The sequence below is a fragment of the Pholcus phalangioides genome, unplaced genomic scaffold, assembly GCF_987345545.1.
Source record: "Pholcus phalangioides strain wild (caught in Gottingen) unplaced genomic scaffold, Ppha-v1.0 ptg000013l_1, whole genome shotgun sequence".
NCBI lineage: Eukaryota > Metazoa > Arthropoda > Arachnida > Araneae > Pholcidae > Pholcus > Pholcus phalangioides.
Window position 1 is genome coordinate 21,955,668 of NW_028301606.1, and position 17,848 is coordinate 21,973,515.

At 35.1% G+C, this 17,848-nt stretch overlaps 2 protein-coding genes across 2 annotated transcripts; one reads left to right on the forward strand and one right to left on the reverse strand.

Moving 5' to 3' along the window:
• Positions 1-2,949: 2,949 nt before the first annotated feature.
• Positions 2,950-3,627, reverse strand: ATPsynC (ATP synthase, subunit C). Its single transcript, XM_089240881.1, has one exon. It carries the CDS (start codon positions 3,521-3,523, stop codon positions 3,050-3,052), a length of 474 nt encoding a protein of 157 aa, XP_089097007.1. The 5' UTR covers positions 3,524-3,627; the 3' UTR covers positions 2,950-3,049.
• A 381-nt stretch (positions 3,628-4,008) lies between these two features.
• On the forward strand, positions 4,009-17,518 carry LOC149078771 (solute carrier family 25 member 3-like). Its single transcript, XM_089240882.1, has 8 exons — positions 4,009-4,051; positions 4,147-4,305; positions 8,203-8,324; positions 9,716-9,895; positions 10,806-10,987; positions 13,119-13,291; positions 13,408-13,518; positions 17,148-17,518. The coding sequence occupies exons 2-8, from the start codon at positions 4,161-4,163 to the stop codon at positions 17,309-17,311; spliced, it is 1,077 nt and encodes a 358-aa protein (XP_089097008.1). The 5' UTR covers positions 4,009-4,051; positions 4,147-4,160; the 3' UTR covers positions 17,312-17,518.
• Positions 17,519-17,848: the final 330 nt, after the last annotated feature.

The following is a 17,848-nucleotide window of genomic DNA, read 5'->3' on the forward strand; positions in this document are numbered from 1 at the left end:
ATGTTTCGTGATTTCAAATTGACTGTGTTTAACCACTTTTGATCCACTTCACCAATATTCCCCTGCCAGCTTATTCCTGCACTGAACCAAATGGGGGCTCTCATAAAACTTTACACTTATTATGCGTAACAATATCCCTCTTTTGAGAGGGGGACCCTAGAAATTCTCTTGATTCCCAACAATGCTCTAATAACCTATCCTCATCAGTTACACATAATTCTGACTGTTGATAATTACATTCTGAAACAAAATTCTATACCAGTTTATGTTACAGGCCAGTGGTGGTCATATACTACAGTCTGCTGCAAATTTTACACCAGCATACATAGCAATGTTATATAAATTGGAGTTTTATAATAAACTAGCTATATAATACCCGGTTTTCTTCAATTACTAGGATTGAAAACTATTATAAAGTCATATACATGTCTGAAACGTATTATTTGAGAACCATGGTAACCAAAGTAAATATTCCGAAAGTGATTGTTCAGGATCAGAAACCATATTTATCCACAGTTCTGATGAACTTTCAAAGTAGCCTATTGTTCAATCCGGGTCTTGTTTTGTATATATGGAAAATTTGGGACAATCGATCCGAAATTGTAGATCTGTATAGAGAATACACACACAGAAAATCAACTTCATATACAGGGTGCATACCAAACGAGGTATGGCATTTTTTACTGGCAAACCATTGATCCTAGAGGCATAATTCCTATTAGAAAAAGTTTCCAAATAATGTGTGGCACTCGGATATGTCATCCGTTTTTTGAATATTGCATCAGGAGAGACAGGGCAGCAACTGATAATAAAAAAATTAGCAACTATACAACCCCTTGAAACATGAATATGAGTACTTCACTTTATTTTGTTATTCTAACCAAAAATATGCCTCTAGGAGGAAAGATTTGTTAGTAAAATGCCATACCTCCCTTGTTTGCTATGCACCCTGTATATGCTATTGCAAAAGTCAAAGTTGATCTGGCCAATGTCCGAAAAAAATTCGGGCTTTCGCCAACCAAAAATATCTATCCCTACAATTCTGGGTCATCGCCACATTTGTGTGGTTTTTTTGTGATAATTGTGAGCATTTATAATTAGCCATAGCTAACCATAATTGCTATGGCAACCTCCATCAAAGGAATCAGAATATTGATAGCTCAGTGATTCATACAGGATATATTGGGATTGACATATAGGGGCTGGCCAAAGGCCAAAATTCAGACTTGGCCAACTTCAGGCTTTGGTGGTAACATATTTTATATGTTGGCCCACCAAAAAAAACTTTTTGGCCCCACTCCTTAAAAAGTTCGATTTTTTAATTGCCTATTTACCAGTGATAGGCAAGCAAACTTATTGCAATAAGGTTGGATGAAACCAGGATCATTGAGCAAATAACTGAAAATTTATTTTGCCAATTAGCAGGAAAGTGTATGGGTTCGTAACAAAAAGCCCAAAAATTATCAGGCTGCATAATTTTCCAGTTAACTAAGTGCATTGTAAAATGACCAGACTCTTTGATATAAACTGTAGATTTTATAATTAGCCTACAACATAAATATCTCACAATAATTCCCCAAGAAAAAACTGAGCTAGTGTTTCCCAAGGTGAGCAATAGCATCTAATGGGATCCCTCGGTAAAAAGATAAAATTAATGTAATGAGCCCAATAAGACTGAAGACAATAGGCCTGGGCTTTCACATAATGATAATCAAAGGACCGCAGAACTGCCTCATAAAAAAAATTGTTATAGATTGAATTATTCTATTCCGATTGATATTACTATGAAAAAAAGCGTTGTGATCAGACACTAATATGTTATTGCACAGAATTTGTACTTCATCTTAAAAATTTAATAAAATTTAGATTTTCATTCATCCAATGTGATTTGTGACCCCATTGACCTTGGATTATCAAGACTGTTGCACAAGGCTTTTACTTTTTTCTTTCTAGGATAACAGAAGGTATAAAATTTCTCCTAGTATTGCTCAAAATACTTGGTTAGAAGTATTTTAACATTAGTACCCTTATTCACTCCAATCTAATGTATATTGACCAAACGATAATGCTTGAATTGTTTCAAAATTGTTATTCAATTAAAAAAAACTCAAATTTTGTATTTTGTCCCTCAACAAACAGTAACAATCACGATTCTGCTCAGATAATCTTATCTAGTCTCCTGCTTGAAAATACATGGTTATTTTTTCTATATCTTATAATAAATTGACAAAAATTTGCCAGATTAGCTACCGAAAATATCATGGACTAATCCAGCAGATATCGGACAAGGTACTGGATGTTAATTAGGAAAAAATTCATCATAACAGACTGATCGATTCTCAAAAGGCCTACCAAATATAATTTTTGAGAGGGCTGGATTGTTGTCTATATATATACTTATATAACTCCAAATTATCAACTACTAAACCCCACACAAACAATTATGAAATGCCGCAGAGAAATGTGGATGAGGTGCAACTGCTATATATTCCGCAAGTTCTTCCTTTCCATGTAATTGAGCTTTTCTTTCACAAAAATTTCCCGAGATTTTTTTCTTTCCACGGAAATTATAGGATTATTTTGATTACAACTTATTGCATTTTAAACTTGTTAATTCCAATCCTATTGCACAATTTCATAAAATAACAGCATAACCTGATAGCATTCTTAGAGGCTTAAACAAAAAAAAGCCCATTAAAATATAGAAAAACCCTCGATTTCTCGCACTCAATATAGAACGATTCACAACAAATTAAACAAAGGGAGGAGAAAATTTATGGGAAATTACTTTTAATGGTACATATTCAGCAACACTTTAATCTAAACATATCAAAACCGGTCTTTACACTATCTCAAAAAAGTGCATCACGAGTGCTTGATACTGTAAAATCAAATCAGGGAAAATTTGAGAAATGATACAATCACATAAAGAAAAAGAAAAGTCAATAATATCAATTAATCACTGTATTTTCATAGATGCTACATGAGAGACTCCATCGACATTATTTAGCCTAACAAAAGAAAGTTTTTTTTTTTCTAGCAGTACATTCTAGAAAGCGAACAACAGTAAAAATGCCATCATCAAACAGAACAGTCCCATGGCTTCGGACAAGGCGAATCCAAGGATAGCGTAGGAGAAGAGTTGTTGCTTGAGCGATGGATTCCTGGCATAGCCGATGATAAGGCTGCCGAATACGGTCCCGATACCAGCTCCGGATCCTGCAACGCCCACGGTGGCCGCTCCAGCCCCGATGAACTTTGCGGCAGAGTCGATATCTTTCTGAACAGCAGTGGTTTGGAAACTACGGGTCGAAGGGAACAGTTGTTGCATCGTCGGAGATGAACCACCCAGGAAGGTCATCTTGGGCGCCGCCGCCGACGACAAACATGGCTGCTGCTTGTCGGTGAAGAAGACTGTACTCAGGGGTCTAGCGAATCCACGAAGTCCATTAGATGCAAGGCTTTTGCATATCGGAGACGCAGCTGAGCACATTCCCATTCTGGACAGAGTGAAGAAACTCATGGTGATGTTGAAGTAGAGTAATGGAAATTATCGACAACGAGGAAATCTAACGACTCTCCGGCTCTTAAAAAGGTCACGTTGCAATGGAGTCTGAGGGTCGAGTGTAAGTTGCCAGATATCACTAACATATATCGGGTACCAAGTTTTTGAAACTTTGCCATGTATATATTTCTCCACAGATTTAGACTTAAAAATTTTAAATAGTTAATTCACTAATTTTTTAATGTAAAATAATTCAATTAACTCTACTATAAATGACTAAAATATTTGCTATATGTAACCGAACATTGATACTAGATTCTCTTTGGGAAACATTTTTGATTGCACATCATATTGATTGATGCCTATTATAAAAATTACGCAGAAACCTATTAAAAAATAACTAAAATTAGTAATATACACCTTTTCATAATCAGAATTCAAGTCGTTAAATGATGAAAAGATAAAAATAATATTTTATACACATATCATATAAAGATCTGGCAACACCTTTGTCTGTCCTTTTACTGCCCCCAGAACCGCCATATTGTAAGTAATCATGCTTGGCTGATGTCTAGTTTACATTTTTTATCAGTATAAATATTTTATAATAGCGTAATTATTGGTGTGATTATCTTTTAAAGTATTCCGGATAAAGATGCCTTTGTCGTTGTTCGAGACGTTCAAGAACGGGCCTTTCCATGCTCGGTGCGAAGCCGGTCAAGGTGGTGAACTTCGACCTCAAATCACCAACATGCTGTCCCCTTTCCCTGGTCGAACCATAGCAGCGGCTTCTGCTGTAGGTGAGATATGATTTCTTTCTTGAAAAATCTATACCGTGTATGAATTGTATGTTTACTTGTAATTCCAATACTTATATTTCATTTAAACGGATTTGTCTTTGGATAAAGTCTAGTTTCACGTGAGTGTTTCATAGCAATTGCAGTTACTAAATAATAAGTCATTAAATTAAAACAAGTTGTCTTTTTTTGAAAACTGTAATGCTGGGCTTTCCTAGGAAGTTTTTTTTTTTTTTTTGTATCGCTTGAGCCAAATAGGACCCTTATGTGAGGGTAAAAACGTGCAGTAACTTTGTCATGCTACATGTTTGTTTTCCCAGCCTGGCGCTTCAGCTGTTCTGTCATCTACTTGCTCCAGTCGACGCATTTGATTACTCCGGAAGCAGTCGGCCAACCATGCCTGACACAAATCGCTTGTGTGAGGCGTATTGCGCTCCGTAGGAAAACACGTGTATTTCTTCCTTTGGTGAGGGATATCGTGTCGCACTGGGGATTCAGGTTTCATGGGACACAAAGAAACTTCTCCCAGGAAAACCCAGTTTAACAAGTATTAAATTCATTGTGTTTCTCACATATAATTTAAGATTTCCAATAGACCCCCAAAGCAAAATGTTTAGCACTGTTCTACGACGAGCCCTCAGCTGACTGGAAATTTACTATGGTAAAAATTCCCAGACATGTGATATTGTTTTCTGCCCTTTTTCTTAAAATTTTTCCAAATTGTTCTGTAGTAGCGCTGATTCTGCGACGTACGTCACAGATTTTGGCACATTCTGCTTTGGGGCCAATAGATGAGTTTTAAATCCTAAGTTTATAGTGCATATACAATTCAGTTAGAGTAGGGAAGTGCATGGGAATGATTTTTGGAAAGGGCACGAAATGTTTGAGGGGGTGCCACAAAGTTTATCTCTTCTGGAGAAACAAAATTTCCAACTTTCAAAAAGCATTTAAATTAGCAGAAATTGATTAAAATTACATCTTAAGGGTATTTTCATTATTAGCTTCTTTTTTTAAATAAAATTTTCAAGCAGAGGATACATGCTGGACATTTATTCAATGTTCGGCAAATTTAATTAAGTCGTGTTATTGGCTTGTCGTATCTTTTGAAAATGATAAATCATAAGTATCACATCTTTATTGTAATTAGTGTGAAATTTTGCTTTTACTTTCCCATGACAGCTCGTGCGGGGCCAGTGGGAGTACTTCACTAGCTGATCTGCTACCCCCGAATATAAGCATTTGAAAGTGAATAAATTGTCATCAAGCTTCGCACCAAAGCAACTCTTTGCAGCTGACTGGATGTTTAATATCAGCTTTGAATATGAGTGAAAAAAAAAAATTATAGTAAATTGATAATCATTTTAAAAAATTGGAGATGAAAGTAAAAGAGGAAAAAAATTAACTAGTTATATATGAGTGGGATTCAAACTATCAACCTTCACATCCTTAAAGCAGAATATGCAGAAATCTATGACATGCGTTGGGAACAATCAGTTCTCTACTGCAGAACAATCTGAAAGAATTTTGAGTAAAGTATAGAAAACATTATGGGAATTTCAACTTTAGGGCATTACCAGTCAGCCCGGGGCTTGTTACAGAACAATGCAGGAACAATAGTGGATGTTAGCCAGAGTTGTTATTTATCAGTCCTGGAACATTTACTTGTCACCAATGGACATTAACTCTCAGAATGGACACCCAGAAAGTGACATCACTTCTTGTTTCACCGTACACAGAATAAACATCGGGGGCACCCGTTACATATCTGTCTTACGGGAAAGAGCTTTAGTACAATCCCTTTTTGGCAATTTTTTTCTTCAAAATGTCCAAAAACATGACGAAAAGTTGCTAAGAGTGAAAGATTTGTTTTTGGATTTTTTTTGCCAAAAATATAAAAGTTGGCAATACATTGTCAAAAAAGATTATATTACAACTGCTAAACCAAAAAAAGATAAAAACAATAGTAATCAAAACGTTCTTAGGCTAATTAAAGGATCAAGATTTAAAATATAGTTCCCATCTGCCAGAAACATGAATGTGTAAATTTTCACTTTTTTTTTTTTTTTCTATCAGCTAGTTGGATCCCTTATACAGCATTGCAAGAAACACTAATGTGCATCCCTATTGAAACACGTTACAAACCATGAAAATACCCAACCTATGGTGACCTAAGCCTAATCCCCTAATTATAGCTTTATATACTATCTATAGCTGTTCCAAAACATTCAACTCCTTTATTACGCTGTTGCAATTGGGATGTCAAAAGGTTGCCAGGATGCAGGACTATCTCAAAAACAGTGCTGGGGATACAGGACAGTTTCCAAATCAGTTCATGGGATTGGTCCAAGCCAGTGCTTCCCAATATAGGCAATATTGCCCCTTTAGTGGGCGATGGAATGGTCCATGGGGCGATAGAAACTACAGTTATAACATAGGATCCTATGGGTTCGCTGGAGTTGGGAGGGGGGGGATGATGAGAGGGAAAACATTTCTGAAGAAGGGGTGATGGAACAAAAGGTTTAGGAAACTATGGTCTAAACCTATTAGTAGGTACAAAAAAATGGGAAGGCATGATCATAACTAAGACTCAGGTGGGGGGGGGGGCCTTATCTTTTTCTCCCCCAAAAAACAATGTTTTGCATTGTTCTGCAACGAGCCCTCTGCTGACTAGAAATGTTCTGCAGCAAAAAGCCCCATAATAACATTTTCTGCACCATTTTAAATTCAAAATTGTTCTGCAGTATCACTAATTGTTCTGCGCTGCACATCACAGATTTCGGCACATTCTGCTTTGGTGGGGAGTGGGGCACCCCTATGTTCAAAGTGCCATTTTATAAGTGATACGTTTTAAATTTGTTGCCAGCAATATTTATTTTTTTTTGTCTTCCTCAAGGTCTATATACACAAGTTAGTGATTAAGCAAGTTAAATTTTATGTCAAGTAATCTAAAAAGTGTCCCAATATAAATAAGTAAATGCTCATTTGCATAGTGCCCACTGTAAAAAAAAGACAATTCTTAGTTGTCTATTCTACTTGTGTGTTTAATCATGTACTAAGCCCGTGTAAACAGCCATGGCTCGACAAATTAAATATTCAGACGCTAGCCAGATTTCTTAGGAGCCAAGTATGGTTTTTGCTCAGACATGGTCCTATAAATGCTTTTTTCTGACTCTTCTAAAACTTCTTTTCATTTTTTAAAAACGTAATGAAATTGGAAAATTTTGCATCGTTTTGGACTCCAATTTAGAATTTGCATATAAAAATTATAGTTGTGCTAATACTGATTTCTGTAGTTACTCTGGTGCCTGGAATTGGTTAAGCCCTAGTAACCCACCAATCAGCTTATTGGTTACATTTAAGTTTTATAAGAGAACTTTTATAGTATAATATATATCAGCCTATATATATAAAGTACTTGATGTGAAAACTACTAAATTACTTAACCCATGTAAGCTAGCCTTTCTAGCTCTGCTGGATGATTTGGGTCAAACAAGGTTCCAATAACTATAGAAAATATGATTTATCCCACACATCTCCCTCTTTATGTATGCCAGTATATGTACAAATTGGGAATCTTTTTTTTTATACAGGGCATCTGGGAGCTCCAAGATCTCTAATTTTTCCATTTTTCTTTGCATCTGTATCTCTCATCTGCACAGTCTAATATGCATTATTGTATATGATAACGTTCCTAGTGAATTGAAAAACAGAAATGATTGTATGAAATCTAAAATATTTAGGATAAGCTCAGGAAAAAGGCAAGATACATATTTTTTGTAAAAGTTTTTGGGCAGGCGGAAATCGGGAAAAAAAATTCGAAAGGTTCAAATTTAGAATCATTCTTTTTTAGGAGTATGTTAAAATTATATTCGTATAATTTTATTGTTTGTCTAATTTCAGAGGAGAGTTGTGAATATGGTTCCATGAAGTATTATGCATTATGTGGGTTTGGCGGTATTCTTAGTTGTGGAATCACTCATACTGCAGTCGTACCTCTAGATCTTGTTAAATGCCGTATTCAGGTATATTTTTAGACTTTGTTGTTGCTGAACAAATTTTTTTGAAATATTCATAGAAAATAAAGTTCCCTAATATGAAGAATCTGTGGTCTAAATCAGGGCTGGACAAATTTCAGGTCACCTTGGTGACTAAAAAATTGCTATTGGCATCTGAAATTTTCTTTGTGTAGTTACTGAATTTCAGGCTAAGAGCAGTAAGAAATATTTGGAATTTGTAGCGGCATATCTGCCAACGTGAAAGAGGGTCACTATGCCTTGAAAAAAAATTAAAAGAAGTATTTTTTGGACGTTTTTCTTCAGGTATAAATTTTTTGGTGTTGAAAAAGTTGTTCTGGCACCTAGATTTTTTTTTGCAATTTGTCCAGTACTGGTCAAAATGTTGAGCATTTTAACAAATTATAATTTTTTATCAATGGTAATAATCTTTGTTCTGGTTTAAGCACAGGATGGTAAACACATTATTAACTATTAGCATGTCTTGATTAAAATTTATTTCCTGAATTTTGCCATTGTTTCAGCTCGTGAACAATGTGCTAGGCCACAAACTTTCTTACTTTTTGCCATATTTTCCTCAGGATTATTTTTTACAGGCTGAATGCATATTTTGATGGAATATATATTTTTTTAAGTTGTCAGATTAATTTAAAATTAATGTAGTTTTGGTATTTGAAGAGGAAAATGAATTTTCCCTATTCGAAAACAGTGAAACCTGTCTTAAATAGAATCAAACTATAGTTTGTTCAATGTTTAGTGCTTTTGTTTGCACCTTTTATGAAATGGAAATCTGTCTGAAACGGAATATGGCATCTCTTGGCATCGCTGCTGTGGTGGTCATAGTGATGGACTCGCATTGTGTGGATCTGTGTTGAAACCTCACTATTGCTGCAGTGGTGGTCGGTTGAGGTTGACTTTCTTCGGTTCCCAACTTCAAGGCGTGAATGCAAGCCGATCTCCCCATTAGTCTTGCAGCAGAGAGCAACAGGCCTACAACGTTACAATTATTCATTCATTACATTTCACTCACGAGTTGAGAAAAACTCGTAGTTTAAAAAAGTAATTGTGGATGGCAGCACTACATATAACAAGCATTACACAGAAGCAAACAACATGGAAGGTTTGCTGTACATACATTCCAACATGTACCTATTCGTTAGAAGATCTGCAGAGGAATATAGACATGGTGCATGTCTGGTTTAGTAGTAGTATCTTGAAGTTCCATTTCATACAGGTTTCACTGTATCAAATTTTTGGTTTGCTAGAAATATTCATCATTCCTTATAATTTAAATTATTTCAGAATTTTATAGGTAATGAAGTGAGCACATTTAACTTTGTAATATCTGCAAGTGTTTTGATTTATGGTATATAGTTTGATCTACATTATTTTTATTCCAGACAAATCCCACAAAGTACAAGAGTATCGTCAATGGCTTTTCAGTAACTGTAAAAGAAGACGGTTTCAGAGGTTTGGGAAAAGGCTGGGCGCCGACAGCTATAGGATATTCTCTTCAGGGTCTTGGAAAGTTTGGTTTCTATGAAGTATTCAAAAAAATATACAGTGGACTCCTTGGAGATGTGAGTTTCATTACAGTTTATGAGAGTTTAAGTTCTTGTAAGACAGTGAAATGAGGAATTTTATATTACCAGAATTTCTTGTATATTATATGTATATGTAAATTTTATTTCTCAGAAATGAAATCTAGAGGTATGGAAGACAGGGTTGTTTGACACATTTTTGTGGAAAAGATGTTGACTTTGCTCAATCTGTTGTTTTACATGTTTAAAAATTATATTTTGCAAATAGAATTTTGACATCTATTTCAACCTTCCAGAAAAACCAGCTGCAAATAATATGCTGCAGTATGTAATAGGCACAAAGAAATTCATAAAATGTTTCAATTTACAATCTGTAGATTATGTGGAGGAAAATGTGTCGTGTTTAAATCAGATATATGTATATCAAGTTAAATCAATATCATGGCGTGGTAATTCTGTAAATTTTTGCCTTAAATCTTGTAATAGGAGATAATCTTGTTGTGTGACTGGATGCATGTTTTACCTGGGGCGCAGAAAAAAGTTCATATTTTCAAACAAAAATGAATCACAGTTGTCCTTGGGAGTTATGTAACAGGCAGGGTTTTACCAGGCCTGGAATTAAAACAATTTTATTCACATATATACAACTAGGTGGCTGTTTTAGTTGTGAAAATCTAAACATAACTATATTATACAGTTTATTTCTATCCCGTAAGGGGAGATTTAACTGAATTTTTTGGCAGAGCTTGTATGGTACGGTACCGTATTGTAGAAAAAAAATTGTTAATGTTTTTGGTTTTCTTTTTTGTATTTCAGTATAATTTTCAAAAACTAATTTGTTTCTTTTTCAAGTGAACTGTTTTTGAAAATCTATTTTGCTTTGCATTTTTAAAAAATAATTTCAATCATAGTGTAAAAAATATTAAAACTGGGGTCTTTTTCTGTCTAGGAATTGTCTTATACATGGAGAACATCTTTATATTTAGCAGCAAGTGCGTCAGCTGAATTTTTTGCAGATATTGCCCTTTGCCCATTAGAAGCATGTAAAGTTCGCATTCAAACTCAACCTGGCTGTTCGCCTCTTCTGAGGAAAGTTTTACCCGATATTGTGAAAGATGAAGGCATTAGAGGGTGAGGATTTTTATATGAATCATTCTGGTGACTTTTGGAGCCTTTGCTGATAATTTCAAGGAGATTGGTTCAAGGCCAATTTGATTCCTTTTTACAAATTGCATTGTTGTAAGACTGTTTTTGATTTTCATTTGACTAATTTCCTAGAACTTGAAAAAAGAATTTGGTCTTTTTATTTTGTTCACATCTGAATATTTTAAATGTAAAAATTGGATGGTCACATCAAAAATAGTCTGTGATAGGGAAAATTTAGTTTGGCATTGTGTTGTAGTTTCCAGAAGTATTTTGAAAACCTTTATTACAGGGCATGCCAGGTTGACTAAAAAATTTGTATTGATGCCAGAAGTTTTCTATGTGATTGTTAAATTATAGTCTAAGGATGACAAAAAGTTTTCTGATTTTTTTTATAGTATGTCTTCAAACAAAAAAAAAAATATCAAATCTTGCAAAGGTCTAAATAACATTCAAGCCAGGCTTTTCTAGGAACAGGTTTTTTTTTGCGTCACTTGAGCTGTACAGGACAATTTCACGTCTGCAGACATGCGTAACTATATATACTACACATTTGTTTTCTTAGCATGATGGATCATCTGTATATCCACGTATTTTTGTCATTTTGCATAAGGAGAAAGAAAAGAAAACACAACAAAAGTTAAAAGTAGATCGGCAAAATGCATGGCGCACACGACTTCTCCAAAAGCAGTTGGCCAATCATGCCCAGCATTGAGTGCTGGTGGGGGGGGGGCGTGTTGATCTACGCCCACTCGCAAAGGTTGGGGAAAGGTTTCCCAACGCAATATAACCTATAGGATCGTATCCGTAGCTTCTACTGCCCCCCTGGAACATTCCACTGCTCCCAAGGAAGCGTTAGCGCCCACGTTGGGAATCACTGATCTAGTGAATAGCTTGCGTCACGACTGCAGAAAGCTCTTCCAGAAAAGAAAAACTAAGCAGTGTATAGGTTTTTTTCCTTCCCGACTTCGGGAATAAGTAAAAAAATAATGGACTTTTCGTATCCGGACTGGATGGTGCATGAGGTAACACTTCCCAGCCGTATTTGTGAATTTTTTCATTTGCAATGTTTCTGATGTGCAGGCGAGCATTGCCATGGAGAATGATAGGATTGGCATCAAGTAATTGAGGTCGGGTTTTGTGAATTCTTCTGTTGTTCAAATGTCAGAATTAAAAAATGATGTTGGTGAAATTTTTGTGGTTTCGGAAATTTTCTTGCATGTCGCGCGACTATCTCCTTCCAGTACATCTGTCACAAGTTTAACACTTTGTTCACCTGTTGATGTTTTTTGCTGTCCTGGTCTTGGGTTATTTATGCGTAAACAATCTTCATGAAAACGATTAGCCTGGCGAGAGAATATACTACGGTTCACTGTTAATTGACCGTAAACTTCACTTGAAGCACTGGATATATCTGGTTTTTGCCACCTAAGTGTCAATCTTATGGTACAATCTTTGATCATCAATAGTCATATAGTACCTCCAGACCAACTGTGGCCCCACGCTCTGTCCCCCTAGGGGATATAAGCTGGTTCATCTCAGGAGATGTGGGCCACAGTGATAGTCACGGTAGATCAGTGCAGGCTGCATTTCTGACTCGCATTATTAAAAAAATTATTCTATAGATTAAACAAAAACATACTTTCTCAAGCCTTGAACGACCATTGATGTAATTTTCATGATCATTGTCTCATTCACCTCGCAGTGTTACCAACCCATGCATTATTATGAAATGACCCTTGTAACTAGAATCATCCTTTTATATGCACGATTTATCATGTATCCCCACGCATTGATAAAGGCATTGGTTTTTACATACTGGAAAAATATTAAAAATTCATCACAATAGATCTGTTGCCATCTAAAATATGTAAAAGTTACAATCCTTTGCCTGATGTTAATCAAAGAAGATATAATCATATTTGCCTTTATAGTTATTTCCTTTGATTATATTGGGCAAAAGATCATTTTAAAACTTTTAAAAGATTAAAAACTCTTTCTTACAAAAATAATTAATTTAATCTCAGCAGTTTTATTCTAGAAAATTGTTCTGTAAGTTTTTGGTCATAAAATAATGTATACTTTTATACATTATAATGTATACTTTATATACATTTAGGCTTTATAAAGGTCTCTCTCCATTGTGGATGCGACAAATTCCGTACACAATGATGAAGTTTGCTTGCTTTGAGCGTACAGTTGAGGCACTGTATAAACATGTAGTACCAAAACCTAGAGATCAGTGTTCCAAGTCTGAGCAACTAATTGTTACCTTTGCTGCTGGTTATATCGGTATGTTTTGTATTGAAATAAATTTGTTCATAAGTAATTTGAGTATTTAATATGTTGTTGATTAATTAATAATTGGGTTCCGAATTCATTTATAAATATTCATTTCATTTTTCTAGCCGGTGTTTTCTGTGCGATTGTTTCTCATCCGGCTGATACCGTTGTATCTAAGTTGAATCAAGATAAGGGCAGCACTGCTGTTGAAGCTGCCAAGAAGCTAGGAATGAAGGGTAATTTTGTCTATTGCATTATAATATAATGTAGGCTGCAAGATATAAAACCTTGGCATTCTACATGTTACTTAAGCTAGTCTTGGTCATTGTCATATGGCAACTTTGCTATCCAAGATTAGTGAGTCAAAACATGTAACAGTAAAGTCCTGAGAAGGGAAATGATATGAAAGTTACAGTGCTTTCGTAAAAATATTCTTTTCATACAATTTTTTAAATTTTTATAAGGATTGATCAAATGGGGAAGGTGGTCGGAATTTGCGTAATAAAATGAGCATACCAGTTGAAAGCTCATCTTGGGCATGAAGACGGAGAAAGCTGGTGCATAGCCTTCTTAAAGAAAGCCATGGGCTGTGAGAACAACCAATTTTCTACCTCTGCATCCTTGGAAGTTTTTCAAATCATTTTTGAAAAAGGTTTGGCAGCAAACAAGTGGAAGTAATGGGGTGACTGTGGGTCTGGTGGTTCCTTACTTCCCAGTTAAATTTGGCATGATACGAATACTCAAACTCAACCATACAGAAAATTAACAAACTGTATTGTTTCGTAACGAATATAACTGATTATTGGCAGGCAGGGCTTTGTTTAAGGAGCTCAATCAGTAGCTTGTTTTTGGTCATCATTGATGAAAATGATCAAGTTGAAGCTTTAGAAGTTAACTGCACAGCTAGCCTAAATAATGTATTGTTTAACATCACAAGCAGTGCAACATTTAATATCCATGGCATACACTGTTTTTTATTTCGTGCAAATATGTTCATTTTTTTAGCTTTCGTCACCTTTTCATTTGATGCCTGATGCAAACCATCTTATCAATTAATCATAAGAAATTTGCTGAAACTTGTTACTGGGTTATATTTATTTAATTTTCATATACAAGAATTAGTCCCCTACACATGAAGTTTTTTTTGTATGTGTTTCCCAATTGCTTCATTAAATCATATCATTTATACATGTTACTTAAGCTGATCTTGGTTGTTGTCATATGGCAACTTTGCTGTCCAAGATGAGTGAGTCAAAGCATGTAACAGTAAAGTCCTGAGAAGGGAAATGATGTGAAAGTTAATAGTGCTTTTGCATTATTTTTTCCTCCTCATACATCTACTTTAATCTTTTTACTGGTGGTACAACACTTTAATAAAACACTTCAATTAGCTACTTGTATCTCACTGAAACACTAATTTGTGATTGTAATCTGAGGTATATGTATCAGAAAATTGACTTCCGTGAATCGCCGATAGATATTTCGTAACAAGAAGGAAAACCTGATTATATATTTTATTATTCTCAGTAGGCTCTCAGTTACATTGGATGAGATTACTTTTTTCCCAGCATGTAAAGTAGCTACCCTTGTAAATGTTACTTTGAGGAGCTTCTAATGAATTGACACATGTCTGAATGTGTTATTTGTTGTGAAACTAATGTGAAGTATGTTTTTGTAAAATGGACTGTTAAGTGTTTAAATAGCTGCCATACAACATTTAAATTTTCCTGCTTTATATTATGCTTGAATTTTGAATGTTGTAGGCCTGATTGCACTGTTATGGGAAAATTTGTTAAATGTCAGATTGGCTTGAACACCTCGAAGTTGGAAAATCCCAGAAACCAACTTCAGCCAACCATGACTGTTCTGCCTGTAGGATCTCCAGCGCAAGTAGACTGCCCTGCCCATGTGACTGCACAATGAGTAAAGTAGCTGGTGAGCAGGTTGCAGCTGGCCCAGCAAATTTCAATTACACATTTTGTTTCCCAGGCAAAGCAAGTAGAGAGAAAAGTTCTCCATCCATATTTTATATAGTGAGCCCCAAAGCAGAATGTTTTGCATTGTTCTCCAACGAGTGGTTCTGCAGTTGAGTGGAAATGTGCTGCCGTTAAAATCCCTATAATATTGCATTCTACATTTTTTTCTTAAAATTATTCCAAATTGTTCTGTACTGTACATTGCAGATTTCGGTATATTCTGCTTTGGGGATGGGGAGTTTGCAAAATAAGATCAAGTAGACACAAGTTGCCCACCATTTAATTTCATTGAAGTTAGCAGAACAAGCATTGGGTTCTCCAGACAACTATTGCACAGTGACTTCAGTACCAGCAAGTAGCTCGTAAACTCAGTGAAGTATTTGAACTTTTACAGGTGAAAGCCATTTTGGAAAGATTTCTCTGAGTTATTTCCATGACTTATGTGCAATCTATTTTAAGACAGAAACTTGTCTTGAATGTAATAGAGATGGTGTGTGTGCACACATCAAAAGCAGTAATCATTGACAGAACTTCTATAAAATGGAGACCTGTCTAAAATGGAAGTTCATTTCAATCTTTTCTTTTTCAAACAGGTTTCACTATACAGTCGGTATATACCTTGGTATTTGTGGTGTCCTTCCGTTTTTTTATAAAACACTTGAAGTAATTTTATCAGAGTAAAATGTTATAATATTAAATAAGTGTTTAAAAAATTTTAAACAGAGGTTTTTTCTGGTGCTTCTGAAAATATTTATACTGTTCAAATATTAAGACTTCAAATGTTTCTAAAGGTAAAAAACTTTCAAGAAAAATTTGAAATATTGGCAGAGGTTAGCTTCATTACTTTGACCTTTGAAGACCAAACACACCCCGCCAAATACCTTGTGGATTTATAGATTAAATAATTACGACTTTAGTGTGCAAGTTATGCAATACATAACTCTCACACCATTTTTTATAGTATCCACAGGAGAAAAACAGCACTTTCCACATTAGAGACGTGGATGTAGGACTATATAACAGCAGGTGTAGCTGCAGCAACTGATAAGAGTTCATATTTCTTTATATGAACTCTCATCAGTTGCTGCAGCTACACCTGCTGTTATATAGTCCTAGTTCAACGTCTCTAATGTGGAAAGTGCTGTTTTTTCTCCTGTGGATACTATAAAAAATGGTGTGAGAGTTATGTATTGCATAACTTGCGCGCTAAAGCCGTCATTATTTAATCTGTAAATCCACAAGGTATTGATGAAAATGAGTCATCGCAGTATTTTGTATGAACAATCGTAAGCATGGACTATGAAAACACTTTTTCTGAATTGTTAATGAAGGAAGGGTTTACTGTAGAAATTAAAGAATTAATATCAATTCAGATATCCACAGAGGAGAGATTAATCATGTTGACTGCTTTTGAAACTGTAGTGATACCTTATGAAGATCATCAAGATAGGGAATCTGAAGACGAGTTTATTATGAGCAACATAGCAAAGGTTTCATAAGTTTAAATCAGCCGTGCTTGTTTCCCCATGTAATAGGTACATTTTTCATATGTAGAACAATTGGTAAAGGAAGCTTCATTACAATACTCTAACAAGTTAACTGGAATTTAGGAGGAACGTCCAACAGACGTTGTTTCCAGAAATCATTGCCCCCTAGTTCTACACAAAGCAGATACTGTAAAAATGAATGAATGCCTGAAAAAAGAAATTTTAGAGTTTGGGTTATTTGTGGTCATTCCTGGAACATAACCCCCACAAATACGAGGGACGACTGTATTGCATTTGAGCCAGTATTTCTCTTTAAATTGTTTTTCGAATGTATTTTTTGTGTGCTTTGCAGAAGTATGCTTGCTTTCATGATATTGATTTGTATAAATTTTATTTCCAAAGGTCTCTGGAAAGGACTGACACCAAGAATAATCATGATTGGTACATTGACGGCCCTTCAATGGTTCATTTATGATGCAGTGAAAGTTTGGCTGCGTCTTCCCCGACCACCGCCACCAGAGATGCCAGCAAGTCTAAAGGATAAATTAGGAGAAAAGCAACAATAAATCACTTTTCTTTTTTCTGTTGGAATCGCCTGTAGAATTGAAACATCTTTCTTTGCATTGAGCTCTATTTATTCTGAACCAATGAACTGTATGTAGTCTGGTGTTTGCTGATGAGCATTCTTGTCACGGTTATTCAAAGATGTATAAAGTTTGGAAATTCACTTTATAAGAAAAACTTTAGGAATAAAATTCTCAATTTTAATAAGCTTTTCTTGCCACATTTTGTTTCATCGGCATCAAAATAATCTCTTAATGATCGGGAAGGAGATTTGAATTTTTTTTATATAAATCAAACTATTCTTAACACACACACAAACCTTAAACTGTAACTGTTGGTGTATGCATAGAAAATGAACTATTGATTTAATTTTAGCTAAAGTTGAGGTGGTTACATTTATATTCATTTTATTGCTTCATGAAGATTACTGACTGTGGGAGTACGAGTACACCAGTTAGTGAATGATTGTATAGAGTAGGGCCGTAACTAGAATTTTTGTATCATCTTGGCGCCCCCATCAATTTAAAATTTGTTCACCT

What these genes read in the sequence shown, in the direction of transcription:
- ATPsynC (XM_089240881.1), bottom strand. Translation starts at nt 3,523, where the DNA reads ATGAGTTTCTTCACTCTGTCCAGAATGGGAATGTGCTCAGCTGCGTCT.
- LOC149078771 (XM_089240882.1), top strand. Translation starts at nt 4,161, where the DNA reads ATGCCTTTGTCGTTGTTCGAGACGTTCAAGAACGGGCCTTTCCATGCT. An exon ending in TTGTTAAATGCCGTATTCAG is followed by an intron (nt 8,325 to 9,715) that starts GTATATTTTTAG and finishes TTTTTATTCCAG; the next exon opens with ACAAATCCCACAAAGTACAA. An exon ending in ACAGTGGACTCCTTGGAGAT is followed by an intron (nt 9,896 to 10,805) that starts GTGAGTTTCATT and finishes TTTTCTGTCTAG; the next exon opens with GAATTGTCTTATACATGGAG.